The following is a 20,600-nucleotide window of genomic DNA, read 5'->3' as shown; positions in this document are numbered from 1 at the left end:
AGTAGCTCCCTAAGATTTTTAAATTAAATACAGTGTAAGTTATTTAAATAGAACTAGTGAGGTTATAGCTTGTAAAAAAATGCAAATCCATGATACTTGATTTAACTCTACAACAGCAAATGAGCTAAGGGAATCAAGAAAACCCAGCAATTTACATCCTGAAGCATTTGCTCTGGGGGCCAGGACTGTTCTAAGTGCTCTGCAATACACACAGCAGTTGAAAACAAATTTGGCAGGGCAAAACACTCAAACACACACATTAGTCAATTATGGAAAGAAATGGTATAACCAAAGCAAAATTCAAAAGAGACCAATACAAACTTTCTCATGCAGGTTGGGACTGGGTTGGATTTAGGAGGGAAAAATCTATTGCCTTGCTGAAATGTTTAGTGTTCAGATTCAAAAGTATAATTTTATACTTAGAGTCAAAAAATTGTTTAAAAAAATCTACTCACCAGTTAATTATATATTTTCAGTAGATATATGGAAAAGAAATAATTATGTTGTCCATTGGAGCTATTCTAAGTAGGAGCTAGTAGAGCTAAAAATTGCCTTGTAGGAGTGGAGAGATATACAACAGAGGGGAGTTTTTCTATAAAAATATGGTAAGGTCTCAGAAATTCTTGATATTAATAGAAATAAATTAGATTTTTAAAATAAGAGTCATCCTGAGTTTGCACAAAGTAGAAGAGCAGACATTTCTGTAAAACTTAACTTCTGCTACAGTTCTTCAAACTGCATAAAGACATCTGGTGGCTTGGAGGTATTATTACAATCTAGTTTTCATATTCTACAAATGAGGAAGGAAATCATGATGTCTAGTGGCCTATCATTTACCAAAAATATAACTTTGGAATAATTCCTCTAATTATTATCTTCTACACTACAAAGACTGGAGCTTCATATGTACACACTAAAATACATTTTACTTTATTTTATTTTTTAAAATTTATTTATTTATTTATTATTTATTTTTTATTTACGGCTGCGTTGGGTCTTTCTTGCTGTGCACAGGCTTTCTCTAGCTGCAGTGAGAGGGGGCTACTCTTTGTTGCGGTGTGCGGGCTTCTCATTGCGGTGGCTTCTCTTATTGTGGAGCATGGGCTTTATGCACGTGGGCTTCAGTAGTTATGGCTCGCAGGCCCTAGAGCGCAGGCTCAGTAGTTGTGGCTCACGGGCTTAGTTGCTCTGCGGGATGTGGGATCTTCCTGGACCAGGGATTGAACCCATGTCTCCTGCATTGGCAGGTGGATTCTTAACCACTGCACCACCAGCAAAGTCCTTTACTATTTTAAAACACATATCATCTGTTATGTGTCAGACACTATATAAAAAGCTTTAAAATATAATTCATTGTGACTTGAATATAAAGTCTCTTAACGTATAATTTAGAAAATAAGTATGACACATTTTAGCAATTATAATGGCAGAATGTTCATTTCAGCAACTTTTTTCTATGTTTATTCTTCTTAGATCAATCATGATAAAACTACAGAAAACTGTAGCCTTGTAAGTAAATGGTGTACAATTTTACGCTGATAACAATATTTTCTTATTTCAGTTGATAATCAAGTCAATCATCAAAATATAAATACAGAATATAAAAAGTGTTTCATTTGATATTCAATGTAGTAATGGAGACTAGTTAGGAGTATTCATTCATATATATTTTATTTTTTATATATGTATTTATTTCATAAATATGTTTGCAGATTGAAATAAGTTCTGAATGATAGGTAATATATAGCTACACATAAAAATTAGGTTCTGAATGATAGCTTAAAGTTAGAATCATAGGTGGTAAGTTAAATTCATGGAGTGTTTAGCGTCTTAGAGATCATCAGAACCAAGCTTGAAAAGCTGTTCTCCAGGAAAAATCTTACACACAAGTGTTTCCTTTAGTTTACACAGTGTTTATTAAACAGATGTAAATGACTTTGTGTGCATACTCTCTCCATTTTACCTAGTTCCCACCATGATTATCGTTTTTTACACAGTTTTATTGATATAAACGACATACGACACTGTATAAGTTTAAGGTATACAGCATAATGATTTGACTTACATACATCATGAAATGATTATCACAACAAGCTTAGTGAACAAACATCATCTCATATAGATACAAAATTAAAGAAACAGAAAAAAAAAAGTTTACCTTGTGATAAGAACTCATGATTTACCATCTTAAAAACTTTCATCTATAGCACAGAAACAGCAGTGTTAATTATATTTCTCATGTTGTCAATTACATCCCTAATACTTATTTATCTTAAAACTGGGAGTTTGTACCTTTTGACTGCCTTCATCCAATTTCCTCTGCCCCACACTCCTGCCTTTGGTAAACACAAACCTGATTTTTTTTTATGAGTTTGTTCATTTGTTTTTGAAGTATAATTGAAGTACAGCATTATGTTAGCTCCTGGTACACAACATAGTAATTTGATATTCCTATACATTTAAAAGTGATCATGATGATTAGTCTACTTGTCATCTGTCACCATACAAAGTTATCACATAGTTATCAACTTTTAGCCACACTGTACATTTCCTACCTCTGACTCACTTATTTTGTAACTGAAAGTTTGTACCTGTAAATTTCCCTTACCTATTCCTTCCCTCTCCTGAGCCCCTCCTCACTGACAACCACCTTTTTGTTCACTGCTTTTATGACTCCTTCTGTTCAGTTATGCTTGTCAATTTGTTTTGTTTTGTTTTAGATTCACATATAAGTGGAAATCATACAGTATTTGTTTTCTATGTCTGACATTTCACTTAGCATAATACCCCCTAGGTCCATCCATGCATCCATGTTGTCACAAATGGCAAGATTCCATTCTTTTTTATGGCTGAGTAATATTCCATTGTGCATATATATATATATATATATATATATATATATATATATATATGTATACATGCCATTTTCATTACCAGTTCATCTATTGATAGGCGCTTAGGTTGCTTCCATATTTTGGCTATTGTAAATAATGCTGCAGTGAACTATGGTGCACATATTTTTCCTAATTAGTGTTTTTATTTTCTTTGGGTAAATACCCAGGAGTGGAATTGCTGGTAGTTCTATTTTTAATTTTTTCAGGAGTCTCCATACTGTTTTCCACAGTGGCTGCACCAATTTACATTCCCACCAACAGTGCATTCTCTAAATCTTCTCCAGCACTTTTTATTTGTTATTGATAATAGCCATTCAGACAGGTGAGAGTTGATATCTCACTGTGGCTTTAATTAGTATTTCTCAGAGGATTAGTTATGTTGAGCATCTTTTAATGTGCCATTTGACCATCTGTATGTCTTCTTTGGAAAAATATCTATTCAAATCCTCTGCCCGTTTTTTAACCTGGTTGCTTGTTTTTTGGTGTTTTTTGATGTTGAGTTTTATAAGTTCTTTGTATATTTTGGACATTAACCCCCTATTAATTTTCAAATTGTTTGAAAATACCTTCTCCCATTCAGTAGGTGGCATTTTCATTTGGTTGATAGTTTCCTTCACTGTGCAAAATCTTTTTAGTTTGACATAGTTCCATTTGTTTATTTTTGCTTTTGGTTTCCATACCTGAGAAGACATATCCCAAAAAATTTCTAAGACCAATGTTTAGCAAGTACTGCCTTTGTTTCTTCTAGAAATTTTATGATCACTGGTCTTACATTAAGTCTTAAACCATTTTGAATTTATTTTTCTGCATAGTGTGGGAGAGTAGTCTGATTTGATTCTTTTGCATGTAGCTGTCCAGTTTACTCAACATCATTTATTGCAGAGGCTGTAGACAAGATTGTTTTTTCCCCATTGTATATTCTTCCCTCTTTTTTTTTTTCTTTTTTCTTTTTTTCCCTCTTTTATCATAGATTAATTGCCCATGTAAGTGTGGGCTTGTTTCTCAGCTCTCTATTCTGTTCCATTGATACATGTATCTGAATTTGTGTGAGTAGCATACTGTTTTGGTTATGGTAGCTTGCTAGTATGGTTTGAAATTAGGGAGTGCGGTACCTCCAATGTTGTTCTTCTTCCTGAAGATTGTTATGGCTTTTGGGGTCTTTTGCGTTTCCATACAAATTATAGAATTATTTTTTGTGGTTCTGTGAAAAATGCCATTGGTAATTTGACAGGGGGATTGCACTGAATCTATAGATTTCTTTGGGTAGTATGGTCATTTTAACAATATTAATTCTTCTAATTCATGAGCACAGTATATCTCTCCATCTGTTTGTGTCATCTTCAATTTCTTTCAACAGTGTCTTACAGTTGTCTGAGTACAGGTCTTTTACCTCCTTAGTTAGATTTATTCCTAGGTACATTTTTCTTTTTGATGTGATTGTAGATGGGCCTTTTTCCTTATGCTAGTTCATTGATAGTGTAAGAAACACAACAGATTTCTGTATATTAACTTTGTATCATGAAACTTTACCAAATTCATTGATGAGTTCCAGTAATTTTTGGTGGTGTCTTTAGGGTTTTCTATGTATAGTATCATGTCATCTGCAAAGTGTGACAGTTTTACTTCTCCTTTCAAGTTCAATTCCTTTTGTTTCTTTTCTTATCTGATTCCTATAGTTAGGAACTCCAGTACTATGTTGAATAAAAGTGGTAAGAGTGGGCATCCTTGTCTTATTCTTGATTGTAGCTTTTCATAACTATGATGTTAGCTATGAGTTTGTCATATATGGCCTTTATTATGTTGAGGTATGTTCCCTCTATACTCACTTCATGAAGAGTTTTTATCATAAATGAATGTTGAATTTTGTCAAAAGATTTTTCTCCATCTATTGAGATGATCAGATGACTTTTATTCTTCAATTTATTAATGTAGAGTATAACATTGATTGATTTGTGGATATTGAAACATCCTTGTAGCCCTAAGATAAAACCCACTGGAACATGGTGTATGATCCTTTTTCTGTATTGTTGAATTTGGTGTGCAAGTATTTTGTTGAGGATTTTTGCACCTATGTTCATCAGGGATATTGGCCTGCAATTTTATTTTCTTGTGATATCCTTGTCTGGTTTTCATATCAGGGTGATCCTGGCCTCACAGAATGAGTTAGGAGATATTTCTTTCTCTGAAATTCTTTGAAATTATTTGTGAAGAAAAGGCATTTAGTCTGCTTTAAATGTTTTGTAAAATTCAACTGTGAAGCAATCTGGTTCTGGACTTTTGTTTGCTGTGGGAATTTTTTATTACTGATTCAATTTCAGTACTAGTAATTTGCCTCTTCATATTTTCTGTTTCTTTCTTGTTCTTTTCTAGGAATTTGTCCATTTCTTCTAGGTTTTCCAGCTTATTGGCATAGAATTATCCTCTTATAATCCCTTTTTATTTGTGTGGTTTTGGTTGCAACTTCTTTATTATTTCTGATTTTATTGATTTGGGCATGCTCTCTTTTTTTTTCTTGATGAGTCTGGCTAAATGTTTATCAATTTTATTTATCTTTGCAAAGGACCATCTCTTAGTTTCATTGATCTTTTTCATTGTTTTTTTGTCTCTATTTTATTTAATTTTACCCTGATCTTTATGATTCCTTTACTTCCACTAACTTTGGATTTTCTTTGTTCTTCTTTTTCTGGTTCCTTTTGTTGTAAAGTTAAGTTGTTTACTTAACATTTTTTCTTATTTCCTGAAGTAGGCTTGTATTGCTATAAACTTCTCTTTAAGAACTGCTTTTGGATTGTTTTGTTGTAGTTTTCATTTATCTACAGGTAGTTTTCAATTTCTTCTTTGATTTCTGCAGAGAACCTTTGGTTGTTTAGTAGCATATTGTTTAGCATTCACATGTTTGGGTTTTTTGTAGGGTCCAGGAAACACAAAAATTAAAGATATATATATCTAGATATAGATATAGATATAAATATAGATATAGATATATAAAGACCGCCTGGTCTAATGTGTCCTTTAAGGCCAGTGTTTCCTTATGGATTTTCAGTCTGGATTTTCTGTCCAATGATGTAAGTGGGGTGTTAAAAATCCCCTTTTATTGTTGTGTTACTATAGAAGATATAACAATTGTAAATATGTATGAACCCAATATAGGAGAACCTAAATACATAAAACAAATATTAACAGACATAAAGGGAGAAATTGATAGTAACACACTCCCGTATTGCCTGCAGAGTTTCTGCTGAAAAGTCAGCTGATAGCCTCATGGGTGTTCCCTTGTTCATAACTTGTTGCCCTTTAGAATATTTTCTCTTTACCTTTAATTTTTGCCATTTTAATCACAATGTGTCTTGGTCTGGTCCTCTTTGGTTTAATCTTGTTTGGAACTCTCTGTGTTTCCTGGATCTGGATGTTTATTTCCTTTCCCAGATTAAGGAAGTTTCAGCTACGATGTCTTCAAATATGTTCTCTGACCATTTCTTTGTCTCTTCTCCTCCTGGACCCCTATAATGTGGTTATTAACATGCTTGATGTTGTTGCAGTGTCTCTTAAACTGTCTTTATTTCATTTTATTCTTTTGTCTTTCTCTGTTCACCTCAGTGATTTCCACTGCTCTGTCTTCTAGCCCACTGATCTGTTTCTCTTTATCATCTAATCTACTGTTGGTACCTTCCAGTGTATTTTTGCTTTCAGTTATTGGATTATTTACCTATGTTTGGTTCTTTTTTATGTTTTCTTACTCTGTGTTAAAAATTTCTAACTTCTCACTCTGTTCATCTAAACTTCTCCTGAGTTCTTTGAACATCTTTATGATCATTACCTTGAACTCTTTATCAGATAGATTGCTTATCTCTATTTCACTTATTTCTTCTTCTGGGGTTTATCTTGTTCTTTATTAGGAACATATTCTTCTGTCACCTCATTTTGCCTAATTTGCTGTTTTTATTTCTTTGTATTCGGTAGGTTGTCTATATTACCAGACTTGGAAAAGTAGCCTTTTATAGGCGATGTCTTATGCTTCCTGGCAGTGCACTCATTCTGGTCACTAGAATTATATGCTCTAGGGTTGCCCTGCTGTTGTGGCAGGATGACTATGTGGGTAGCCTGGTAGACATGGCTGGCCCTTGGTCCCATTGGTTGCCAAGCCCTGATTTGTGTAGAGGCTGCCAGCTGCTGGTGGGTAGTGCTGGGGTAGGTTGTGGTGTAAGTCTTGACTACACTGTGTCTCACCTCTCCTACCTGTCTTATTGTTTTCTTCTTTAAATTTTTATTTATAGAAGATATTTTCTTCAAGTCTTATGTTCTTTCTCATCAATAGTTGTTCTTTAAATATCTTATACTTTCAACTGCACAGGCATTTAAGCTTATTTCTCTTGAGTGACCAAAATCCCTGATTTATATATGAAGAATAAAACACAGGAAAGTTAAACTATTGCTGCTAATTGCGTAGCTAAATAGTAGAAGAGTTAAGTTTAGCATTAATCTCATGATTCTCACAACAGTGTTTTTTTATAACAAGAATAATAATAACAGTTATAATTGCTTTAATTTATTGTGTTGTGCCATGTGTCGTACTAATTGCTGTATATACATTATTATATTTAAGGCTTAAAAATTTTTATGAGATAGTTTTTTTAGCCTTCATTTCACAGATAAAGAAGCTGAGATATGAACAGAGAAGTAGCTTGTCTAAATTTGGCTCCACTCAGCTGCCTCTTTTACTTAATGAGTGTTATTTCCTCTTTTAATTTGTATAACTTTGTAGATTGTCCTCAAATATTATAATTTGAGAACCTCTTATAATATAGCTCAAAGTAATTAGAAAAAGAAATATTCAGGTTTATAATTAGAAGTTGATAAGATATATCTCTCTGAAATTTATAGAGGGAAATACTCTTGATTAAGTGTTTTTTATTGGTCAGTTATGTAACATAATTTTATATGTCAGGGAATTTTTCACGGTAATCTTATAACACATATATAACTAATTATCTCATCTTACTTGGGAAATAAAGCATAGTGAAGTAAAATAATTTGCCCAAGGAGGCCATTAATAAATAGGGATACTAGAATTTGAACTTTGGTCTTTTGCTTTCAAAAATCTCATTTTTTATAGCAATATTTTAAAATATATTTTTAGGATTCTACTCTAGAGGGAGAGTAGTTCAGGCAGAGAGAACAGCTAGGGCAAGGGTCTGAGAATATTACAATGAACATAGCAAACAAAAATCCCTGCTCTCATAGACCATAAATTCTCTGTGTGGGGGACACAATAGACAAAACAAATAAATAGTTTGTTAGCAGATAAGTGCTAAATAAAAAAAAAAGTTTTTTAGGGAAATGGAATAAAGGATGTGTAGAGGGTCATGGAGGTCATACTTTTTGATAAGTTATCCAGGAAAGATCTCTCCATGAAGGTGACATTAAAATAAAGACCTAAAGAGGGAAAGATGATAGTCATTATTATATGTGGGGGGAAAGTGTTCTAGATGGAGGAAGCAACAAGTACGAAGGCTCTGAAGCAGGATAATACTTGGTATATTTGATAAAAGGCAAGGAAACTAGTGTGCTAGAATGGAGGGAGGGAAGATGTATGTAGTTGTAAGAGATGACATTAAAGAAGAAACAAAGTCTAGATAGCCTAGGGCCTGTAAGCCATTGTAAATCTCAAAAGTTTGACTTTTCCTCTTAGTGAGATAAAAAGCCATTTAAAGCATTTGGTATAACTTTATTTTAAAATAACCAAGTCTGGCTACAGTGTTAATAAAGAGAAAGAGAGCAAAGGAAGAAGCAGTGACACCAGTAGGGTGATATCACAACAATCAAGGTAAGATAGGCCTAGATGAAAGCTGTAGAAGAAGTTAGATGTTGTTGGATTCTGGATATATTATGAAATAATATCAGTAGGACTTGCTCATGAATTGTATGTAGGGTGTGAGAGACATACTGAATTACAGATTATTTTTGTATTTTGTTTAAATAACTGGAAGAATGGAATGATTATTTACTCTGATGGGAAATATTATGGCAATGATAGGTTGGCAGGTGAAAATGGGAGTCCCGATAGGATGTGTTATGTTTGCAATGCTTATTAAACATTTAGATGGAAATGTCAAATTCTGTGTGTGTGTGTGTGTGTGTGTGTGTGTGTGTGTTGCCATTCAAGGGAGGTGTCCAGGCAGGAATAAGTTTGGTAATTTTTTGGTTTATACATGATTTTTAAATACAAGGGCTAGGTAAGATAAACTTGGGAATGGTATGGACTGAGAAATGAAAAGGTCCAAGGAGGGACCATGAAATGTCTAGATATTGGGAAGATGAGGAAGAACAAGCTAATGAAAGTGAAGGGGAGGGCACAGTGAAGGAGGAGAAATCCAAGTGAAGAAATTGTTTTCAGAAGAAAAGTGTGATCAACTCTATCAATACTACTGAATATAGGTCAAATAGATGAGAACTGAGCAATTGATCATTAAATGAAACAATGTTGAGGTCATTACTTTCACAGTAACATTTGGACAGTGGTAGAGAGACAGCTTGATTTGAGAAGCTTAAAAAAAATAGGAGTTTTTGTGTGTGTGTGTGTGGTTTTTTTTTTTTTTGCGGAAGGGGTGAACAAAATGTGTTTGTACCTAGAGGGAAAAATGGGGTCAAAGAGATACAATTTTTCCTTCCACCTTTTTTTTGTCAACTTTGGAGCAATACCAGTATGAATGCTACTGATGATGTCTGAAGGGGAGATGGGTCTTTGATTAGATCACAGATTGTTACGATAAGAAGATGGGACACAATATAGATACAAATAAATCAATAGGTATTGTGGTAGTGTTACATATTGGCTTCCCTGGGAATCAGACATGGTGAGATGGAGTTTAGTGTAGATGATAATTTTAAGAAGTGCCTTTGGAATCACCCACCAGAAGGGAGGAGGAAGGAGCAGATGTGGGAAGAGAATAATTCGAGCTGTGATACAGGCCCAGCAACAGCCCCAGCTAACACTAAGGAGGATGTCAAAAGCTAGAATGGCTTGTCAGTGTTGTCTGGAGTTGGCCTGAGGTGGTCAGTGCTCTCACTGAGCAACTGTTGGCTGTTGGCTGTTGTGCTACCCAAGGAAGGGATATAACCTCAGATGAGCTGATTCTCTGTAGCAAAGGCAGTCCCTGAGGGAGCTGAGAGCTGGAAGCTGTCTGTCAATGTAACTCCCAACAGTTCAGACAAGTCCTTCATTGAAGGGAAATATGTGGCACACACTGCAGTGCCCCCATAGATGGAATACATGTATGCAGTTTTTAGATTACTTCTATTTTCTTCAGGAATTATAAGGGGAGAAGTGGGGGAAGGGGCAGGAGGTTGTTTTGAAAGAGAGTAATTGTAAACATATTGTCTAAAGGATTAAGAGAAAATGGACTCCATAAATGTACTGGAATTACCAGGCAGAACAAAGGGCTTGTCTGAGATTAATGATTATAAATTTAGAGCAAGACTAGTCATCATTGTTGATGTTTTTTCCACTCACATTCCCTTGCCCACAGCAGAATAGGAAGACAGTTCAATTTAACCAAAGTTGAAGTTGTACTTGAATAAAATGGAAGGAGAAAGGGGTAAGGAGTCATGGTTGTAGATGAGGAAGTGATTATCTATTTAAATATTATAAAATGCAAAATAGCTGAAGAGGATAGTCGGGCTGAAAATTTTGAGAGACAATAAAAAGATCTAATAGTTTTAGGAATCAATGTATGTACTAAATGACTTGCTGGTTTTACTAAGTGACACACAGGTCTCATCTCTATTAGTCTATAATACTCAAAATCCCTATACATGCTCTATTACTTCCATTGTATATATAAGTTTCTAATGCTTAGCCTTATAATTTCCAGAGAATGAATTAAGATTAATTTGAGTTTGGAAAAATTGTAAACTTTGAAGCAAGCAAATAAGGATTATTTATGTAATTGTTTACCCGGAGTGGAGAAAGTTAAGTCAAATGTACAAAACCCTCTGCCAGGGTTCACAGACTATCATCACATTAGTTAAACAAATTTATATACAACTTTAACATTTGAGATTATTTCACCATATATATTATTCACAGTTGAAGTAGCTTTTTATAACATACATCAAGATACCAAAGAAAGGACCTAAAATCAAAAACATTTTTATCACATTCTTTGGATAATTTATATCTTTACAAAAGCATTTGCAATTTACTATTTCACTTATAATGTAGTTAAAATCATCTCTTTCAAAGCACACATACACAGGTGTGCTTTGGTTTCCTCTTAACCAGTGAACCCTTTGGCTGGATGATTTGGGTGTGATAATATGTAAAGTGAAAATTGTAATCCATAGCAAGAGATTACTGACCTGTTATATATAACCAAAGAAAGAATGGGAATGAGGAAAATTTCATTATTATAAAATCTACAGGTCTCTTGTAGATTTGCCTCACCATGTCTCCAGCTGTATCTTAATTCAATTCTTATCTCCATGTAATAGATGGGACTGTATTTCTTGAGATACCTCTAATTAGCTCCATTGATATTCTCAAAAGACTAATTTTATTAAATAATAAACATTTTCAAAAGGTGATATGCTGTCCCATTTACAGATGACTTATAACAAATATATTAAAGAATTACTTCATGTGATATAATAGGAAAATGTTTTAAAAAATCACATTGATCAAAATATTCTAAATTAAGAGTATCAGAGCAACTCTAGATTAAAAACATGCTAGTTCCCAAAATGAATTTGTCATCTTGGATGCCCAAATCCTTATTGGCTGTGAGTTTTTATTCTTATTACTTAACCTTAATGAATGACAGTGTCCTCATCAATAACTGGGGATAATAAGCCCTGCCCAATCTGCTTACAAAGTGATCACAGCTCATGAACTCACACTTGCCAATAAAAACCCACAAAGCTTCATGTTTCTATGGCTTTTGGTCAAGGTACCATTCAATAATCAAATTTTTATTGTAAATTTAAATTTTTATTTTAGTTTAATTTTAAACTATTATTATTAAGAATCTTGCTTGTTGTAGAGTATCTTATGATACTCTTTCATATCTTATGAAAGACTTCATGCAAACAAATAGCTATGTATTAAAATGCTAATTTAATTATCTCTCAAAATAAATGTATGAATTATTTTTTCCATTTTTCACTAATTTTCTCATCTCTATATCTTTATCTGTCAGAAAATGATTTTTAATAAGAGTTGCTTATGAAGATTATTTTTAAATTCCTAAAACCAACTATTGGTTGGTTTTAACTTCCAAATATTGAATTGCTTTTTTCCTAATACATTTTTTTAAAACAACCACATTGAGTTTGATTTGCCAATTCACTACTTATTAACTGTATGACCAAAGTCAAGTTTTTATTTGCTTTTCACATACACTTAGTAGTCTTTAAAACAGAGAAATTACTATTTCATTTCCAGGAAACTTGGCATACAGTAGTATGCTAGTAGCTAGTGTAATTATTATCCATCCATTCTTTTATTTGCCCTTATATTTTTAACATTTTACAATGTCAAAGATAGTTTCTGAATGAGGTCTGACCAATTTTTATTACAGGATATTTACATTGGATACACAAAAAATCTGACAATAATCTGAATTATCTTGATGATAATAACAGGAACAAGAACAAAACTGATGAAAGACTTCAATATGCAGTCTATCAGTCATTTTTATAAAAATCGTAGAAGTTAAATCCATGAGTCCCCTCAGATATATCACTCATCTTAGTTCCTCAAACTTAACAATATTACATATGAATCTGATACCCAAAAGTTAGTAATATTTAATAAAGCTCGTGTCTGACACCTGGTCTAAAGTGTTTTGCCTTTTTCAACGGTTTCACTTTTTGTAAAAATTCAGACTCAACTTTAAGAATTTTTGAAGTCATAATGAATTATCTCTATAGTCATAACACTTTTAACATTAGAGAATTGATTGAGAATGCCTGGAGCGTTGACAGTCTAAAACTTATGGCCCCACCAATAGGGTAAATGTATAACCAAATGCAATGCAAAATGATCACCCCATTTCCATTCCTTCTTCCAAATGCATGACTCCCATAAGCCAAGGACTGCCATTTATTCAGAACAGATCTAAGACTAGGAAATTAAAAACCAGAAGGAAAATGAACCTCAGCACTTCATTCCTAATTATATAAGATTTATCTTCTTGCCTTGACCATTTTCCCTCACTTCTCCCCAATAACTAAACAATCTCTTATATTTAGCATACATAATCGTAAAATTAGTATCCAAAACCCCTGTCAGTCTCCAACACTTTAAAATAATTCACCATTCTAGGGAATAGTTTCTGAAATATTTTTACGTGTGTGTGTGTGTGTGTGTGTGTGTGTGTGTAGCTCACACTACACATACTTAAAGTGTTTGAGTGGGTGAAGAACCTTTCTAATTGACTTGAAAACCTGCTCAGCCTACTATACCACCCACTGTGATCTTTATGAAGTCTTGCAGAAGAAATCCCTCTTGGACCTTAATATCCAGCAACACTGTACTTCTCCTGAGTTACTAGAAAGTTTTGATCTTAAAATAATCATGAATTCTAAGACTGGGGACATATCCATGTTTGTTTTAACCCTCTTAAGTTTATGAGTCAAATTTTATGGCCAACTTCCAATAATTTACAAAAGAAATCTATGACATATTTTCTTAAGTCCTCATGTTATGCTACAGGATTTTTGTCATACCAATTTTACCTTCACCTGGAATTTGTCAACTACCCATTTTATATTTTGTATTATATACATATATATCTAAGCTACCCCAAACCCTTTGTGGAATAATGAAAGAAAGAAAAGAAAAGATGGAAATAAGAAAAGCAGTCAGGTAGGCAAGAAGGTTTGAGGAAGTAAGGAAGGAAGGAAAGAATCCAAAGTGTATGTGCAGTGTATGTATGTGTATGTGTTGGTGTGCATATGTTTGCAATATACATTTAGGGGAATGGCATGAAGTGCTATATGGTACATGCACATGGTATGTACTAGTTACCCATAAGTATGGCTGTGAGAAACTGAAGCAGTGATGGTTTGGGATCATGCATTTATTTGGTGGCATAGACTCATCTGAGCTGTGTCTATGGACAGTTGGCCCAAGTAAGTATGATTAGTTCATTTATCTACATCCTTCCTTTACAGCTTTTCTGTATCATCAGTACCTAGCATAGTATTTGGTGTATAGTTTGCATTGAAAAAAATATTTGTTAAATGAATAAAGGAAATGATTTGTCTTATGTATGGTCAATATGCTTCCAATCACACATTCCAGCTCTATATTCTGTCATGTGAGGCTCTCAGTCACATCATTAATTGTATACCTCTTTTTCTTTGTGTGGTTTACCTAGGATGAATAGGTGTAATAATTCTGTAAGCCACAGTTCTAGTTAAAGCTACACTCTCAAACTCTGCATGAGTTTCTGAACTTGGAAAAAGGGTCAGAGAAAAGACAAGGCCTGAGGCCCTGTGATTCTTGATCACAAACTTTCTCCTCCAGATTATTGTCTGTTTGTCCATGTGTTTTATACTAAGTCCAGAAAGAAGTTTACTTCAGTTTATACTTTGAAACTGAATTTTAGAGTCCTTGTATTAAGATTTTTATTTTTACTCATTTTTTTCCCTTAAAGATCAAAAATAGGACATAGGAACAGGTATTTTTTCCCTTCTGTAGGTGACAAAAAATAATCAAAGTCACATCCATAAAATCTCTTGTTCTTTTTATTTTCATTTCTCTCCTAGATATAATAGAATGTTTATTAAAATAATGTGATAAGCACTCAAACTAAGTTCTATGATGAGTACCTCCAAAGAAACCAACTGCTTTCTGTTCACAGTGAGATCAAAATAACTGGCTGTATTTTTACTCAGACTATTCTCTCTAGTTGCCATCCCCACTCCAACCAAGAATTTTTTCACATCAGTCTAGTCTCAGATCAACCAGAATCTTACCTGACACAAGGACCACTTTTACATTATAAATAATAGAGTTTTACCCTTTTTCTTTTTCCTAAGAGGAAGGATTTAAATGAGGAAAACACACTCTCCTTCAAAGTGCAGGCTTCTTTTTAGTATTTCTCTATATGTTTTTATGAAAAAAAAAAATCTATTCACAGTTGAAAAAAATCCATTTACCTTTGTACTGCTGGTACTATAGCTCCTAGGAAATAATGACACAGAGAAAATTCCATGAGAAAATGTTAATTGTACCTGTATTAACTGATGATACAAAATAAAGCAATTAGAGCTGAGTGTTATCTTTTGGGTCATTGTGATCTCAAAACACAACTCAGGTCATAATTATTGTATAATCTTCTTTTCTTTTTTTGTGTCTAATTTCTAGACCATGCCTGTACTTCAATTTATCAGAAATAGGCCTTCATTTAGGACTGTTTGCTATTAAAATAATTTTTAACTACGATAGGTTGATTTGAAATGTCATAATAAGCACAATATAAACTTGTAGTAAAGCTACATATACACTTTTCAGAAAACATTTAAGAAACTCAGTTAAAATAAATTGATATCCAAATAGCCTTTCAGAATTTATAAATTCAATGAAGATGAAAAGAGGACAATAAAACCATATAATCTCTAAAGAGATATAACAGCCCCACTGCAACCACTGCCTCACTGTGCTGTGTTTCTAAGAGTAGTCAAAGGAAGTCAAATGGGAAACCTTGCCATTCTTTTTTTTTATTCTTTTTTTTATTTTTATTTTTGGCTGTGTTGGGTCTTCGTTTCTGTGCGAGGGCTTTCTCTAGTTGTGGCAAGCGGGGGCCACTCTTCATCGCGGTGCGCGGGCCTCTCACTGTCGCGGCCTCTCTTGTTGTGGAGCACAGGCTCCAGACGCGCAGGCTCAGTAATTGTGGCTCACGGGCCTAGTTGCTCCGCGGCATGTGGGATCTTCCCAGACCAGGGCTCGAACCCGTGTCCCCTGCATCGGCAGGAGGACTTTCAACCACTGCGCCACCAGGGAAGCCCCTTGCCATTCTTTGTTATCAGACTGAGGTCATTTGTTGGAAAAATAAAAAAGGCAGCTTCTATCTCTAAAGGTCAATGCACATTAGTTTAAAGCCATGAATCATATAAATTTGAAAACGAATGAACTTGACTTTTATTAGAAGTTAGTGTGTATGTTTTTCAAGCCACCAAAAAAAGTAAAAGTAGAATTATTCTCTTTTGTATTGCCACTTTATCTATTATTTATATTAACTATTATACACTTAACTACAGTGAAATGCAGAATTGTGGGTAAAATCCTAAACACTTTCTTCAATAATGAATTCCTCTCTTTTTATTCATTATGCCCTTACTGTTTATTAGTCCTTAATGATTTTGAATGTGTTTTAAAAGGTTTGATCGTAAATTCAACAAATAAGTAAATTGTAATCCATATCTCAAAAAAAGTAAGTTATACGATCCTTCTTATAATATTAAAGTTAATGATTTATCTCTTTCATATCCGTTCAGTATATTTTCTTCACTGCTTACTTTCATCATTCGTTGTTTTAACAGACATTAAATTTTAAGATCTACATTGTATTACTATGAAACATACTATTTTAGCATGAAATGATGAAAAGTTTGAAAAAATCTCTTTTATGGTTGGTAAATAATGACAGGAAAGGCAGAACATTTTCAAGAAGCATTTCTCACCAGGAGAACATGGTTTTACAAACTGGGAATTCTGGGACAATGTTTATTTATAAAAATATTGAACTCCTACCATTTCCAAGAAACTAAAAATCATTTCTTTGATCAGCCTAGCCCAAGAAAAAGGAAAGGTACATATGTATTGAGTTATGAATAGATTAATAAATGATAAAAGAAATATAAATAATGCTTATCATTCTTTTTTTAAGGCCACTTTATTTTTAGGGAAATATTTTAAATTGTGCGAATGCAACATAATTTAAGGGAAGACAATTGAACCCCAATCCTTCATACATACGAGTGTTTCGATAACTATAATACTTCTAGAGTAATCAAAATGGATGAGTATAATCAATTTGTACACACTATTCCAGGCTTCCATAAAATAAAAGTAACATGATTTTTTTAACTCACATTTATAGAAAAGAACACCTTATATCTTCACTATATTTTGCTTGAGCGCACAAGTCTTTCTAATTTGGCAAATTCATGCTTGGTTTTACACACCGTTCCTAGCACGACAGGTAATGAAGCAGCAGGTTGGACACCAGGCACTCCAACCACTTCCATTTCTGTTCTTACTGTGTATCAATGGGTTCAGTTGGTGGTAGAAAAATTAATATGCAGAAAGTATTATAAAGATGTAAAATAACTACTTAATGTGTTATAAAGGTATTGTTTAATTTATTCCTACACTGGCAACTTGTATGCACTATACACAGAAATTAGGAGTGTACATATAATCTGAAAATCATGGTATTTAAAATTGGATGGTAGAGATTTATTGTCAAAGCCTTCCTATCACTGCTTGACAAACAAAAAGAAACCTTCACTGGATAATGATAGAAAAGTATGTACAAGTTACAAAAGTAGTAATTCTTTAAGCTCCTTTTTGCCTTGCATCTAAATGCTGTGTTATGTTGACAGATCTGGGAAATTTTAGTGGCCGGACAAGAAGTGCAGTCTCTGTGAGGGAAGGCCAGGGGGTTGTTCTGATGTGCTCTCCTCCGCCTCATTCACCAGGTACAGTTGGATCCCATTCTATATTGCTGCTGCTCTCTTTTTACTATATGCTCATTCTTTTAGACAGGGTATTGACTGGGGAACATTCAGGTGAAATGTGCATGGTTTTCGTGACATGTATCAGAGTACCACATGAGTAATTAAAGATCATGTAGTCTAAATGCCATTGGGCAGGAGACTTAGCTCCTCTGATAAGATTGTTTCACTGTCTTTCTAAGTGTTGACTGTCCTGGTTATGTCTCTGCCTGCCACCAGTGAGGAATATACTGCTTGGAGCACAAAGAAAGTGATAAGCTGAGAGAGTAAAAACTATTCAAAATTATTTGGAATGTCAGAGTTGAGTTAACTAAATACCACTGTGCATCTTGTTTCAGAAGATAAGCTGGAAACTGTTGTTTATGGCGTAGTTTGTCACACTGGAACAAAAACTGCTAAGAAATTTTTTTATTCATACAAAACTATGAAATTTTCTTGCTACTTGAGTTTTTGTTTGTAAAGTTACAAAAGTTACTTGAGTTTTTGTTTGTAAAAGTTACAAATTTTCTTGCTACTTGAGTTTTTGTTTGTAAAAGTCATGGTAATAGGTAAGTACTTCTTGGGGTTTGGAGTAACAGAATAATAAACTGTGCTCAGGTTAATTATCTTACCTTTTGCCAACTCACAGAAAAATATACCCATTATGTTTGAGTCCTATAATTTGAGATGAGTGCCTCTTTGTACCTCAGTATAGTTTTCCTATAATACAATTTAAGAAAGGGCAGCATCAATTAGAGAGAGAGAGAGAGAGAATCAAACATCTATTTCTACCTGAGAAATTATGAAGATATTAGAGTTAACAACTGGAAACAGAATTCAGGATCCTGGTACCTCAACCAATTTTTCTTCTTTGTTTAGAGTGAAAGCCATATTTGTTTCTAGGTTGTATTATTAGTGTAGTGTTTGGGCTCAGTTTTGTTCTACCATAGATAATTCTTATCATAAATTATGATAAGACCTCAATCAGTTTTCTTAAAATTTCTCATCTTTATCTTACCCTCCTAACTTTCTTTTTAATTGAAAGAAAAGTAAACTATGTTTCAACAGGAAAATATTTTTGAAAACATTCTGCTTTGAAACTCAGAGGTATCACTATGAGGAATAATTTCTGAGTCGTACCAACCTAATTCTTATATGTCAATTCAGTCACTCCAATCCTTTTGTGAGCAGTTTTAAACTTTACAGAAGACATATCTAGTCTTACCTATATGTTTTAACTTTTTTAAAATGGATTTTAGTAGGTTTAGGAGAATCCTATAGAATTAATACATGTTATGTCTAATGTTGGGTCATTAGATTTGTTTGAAGAGAAGTATTAGATAAATAAGGGTTAGAGATGATAAAAAAAAAAAGGAGGGGAAGATGGAGAAGGGGGAGGAGAGAAAGGAGGAGGAGAAGGAGGAGGAGGAGGAGGAGAAAGCAACAGGCTCTACAGAGGATGAAGCTGTTCATCACCAGGCTTTCAGGGTTTAACAATATGCAGGGACCCCTGTGGAGAAAAAGTAAGATTTTTCTGAGGTACAATCTATATTGCAAGGCTGTTGGAACATGTGTTAAAAAATGAAATGAGAGAGGATAATATAAGAAGCAAAGCTGCAAGATTACACATAGACAAATTATCCAATTGGCAGAGAAAACTATATACAGAAGATTTCTAATGGGAAAAAATTGTATAGTGAATTGCATACATGATAAGCGTAAGATAAGAATATGTACTAATAATTGCTTAAATAAATAAAAATGCGATATCTGATTGAGATCAACAAGAATAAAGTCGGCAAGAGTAAAGCCAGCTGATTGCTATTGTATACATGTCATAAGAATATTAGACTGATTACGTAATTTAAAATTGTAGGAAAGGTTATATTCTACCAGGTACTCATGTTGAAGTGTTATGCCGAATGACCTACTCAAACATCAGTGTTGGCACAGCAAAGTTTTGGGGGACACATGCATGACACAGAATAACAGGAGTAGTTCAGCATCTAGACCAATGTTTCACACTTACCAGATGGGTAGTTATCCTCTGATCAGCCAAATCCTATAGCATATCTTTAGCTTTTTTGTTGAACATGGCATTTACATTCTGGCTCCAATTGAAATCCCTGAAGACATGGTTTCCACTGCAGCTCTTTAAAGTTATGGCTATTTATTCTACCAAATTGTATGTGCCATTCAGTGTGAGATTGGAACATATGTCCTCCTTTCTCCTCATTGCCCATTCTCCTTTCTTCCTCCTTACAAAAAAAGACCCCTCAATTTTTAAAATTTCAAGTCATCAAACTCTACACTTTCTTGTTGCTGTCATTCTTCTTCATTTCCTGAAGATTTTACCTCTTTTCTTCATTCCCATGGTCTTGTTTTACAACCAGTCTCAGCCACTTATTCGTTATTACCAATAGCTACAATCTCATAATTGCCACATTTGCAAGCATCTATTCTCTGACTAACATGAACTATCTTCTGCACACTGTTTATAGTACCCTGATTCCAGGAATCCTTTAACCTCATTGAAATCTACAAATCATTGATCCTACCTCCTTTTCACCCTTCTTCCCCTCCTTTGATCCTTACTTTTCTCCTTCAATCATTATCATTTTCTTGCATACAGCCTTGCTTTCTTCATCTCTCTTTGCTTCATCACACTGACTTGACAGTCAGCAAAACCCTGATCCCGATGTAAATCCATTTTTCAGCCTACTGCATGCCTGAAACTACTCAGCTTAATGACTGTAGAAAAAAATAGAGTTATGCAGACTAGTCTAAATTTAAAATACAAACTATGACTTTCAAGTGCACTTATGCTGAGCAGAAATTAAGGGGAAAAAAAACCAAACCTAGTCCTTTCACTGTAATTTTGTCAAACTTTCAATGTCTCCCATCATTCAATTTTTCTCCCATCCTCACTTTCAGCTGATAACCATTTCATTGTAAAAGGAAAGCAATTAGAAGATAACTTCCACA

The 20,600-nt window shown here is 33.8% G+C and overlaps 1 protein-coding gene across 2 annotated transcripts in view; it reads left to right on the top strand.

Moving 5' to 3' along the window:
* Window positions 1–20,600, top strand: part of CNTN5 (contactin 5) — a 1,367,783-nt gene that overhangs the window by 910,629 nt on the left and 436,554 nt on the right. For both annotated transcript variants that reach the window (XM_082409880.1, XM_082409881.1), the window contains one exon: window positions 17,505–17,600. In XM_082409880.1, coding sequence (XP_082266006.1) covers window positions 17,505–17,600 — 96 coding nt within the window. The remainder of the gene's footprint in view (window positions 1–17,504; window positions 17,601–20,600) is intronic.

The sequence above is a fragment of the Balaenoptera physalus genome (assembly GCF_965194825.1).
Source record: "Balaenoptera physalus genome assembly, chromosome: 10".
Lineage (NCBI taxonomy): Eukaryota > Metazoa > Chordata > Mammalia > Artiodactyla > Balaenopteridae > Balaenoptera > Balaenoptera physalus.
This window is presented reverse-complemented; position numbering and strand designations above follow the sequence as displayed.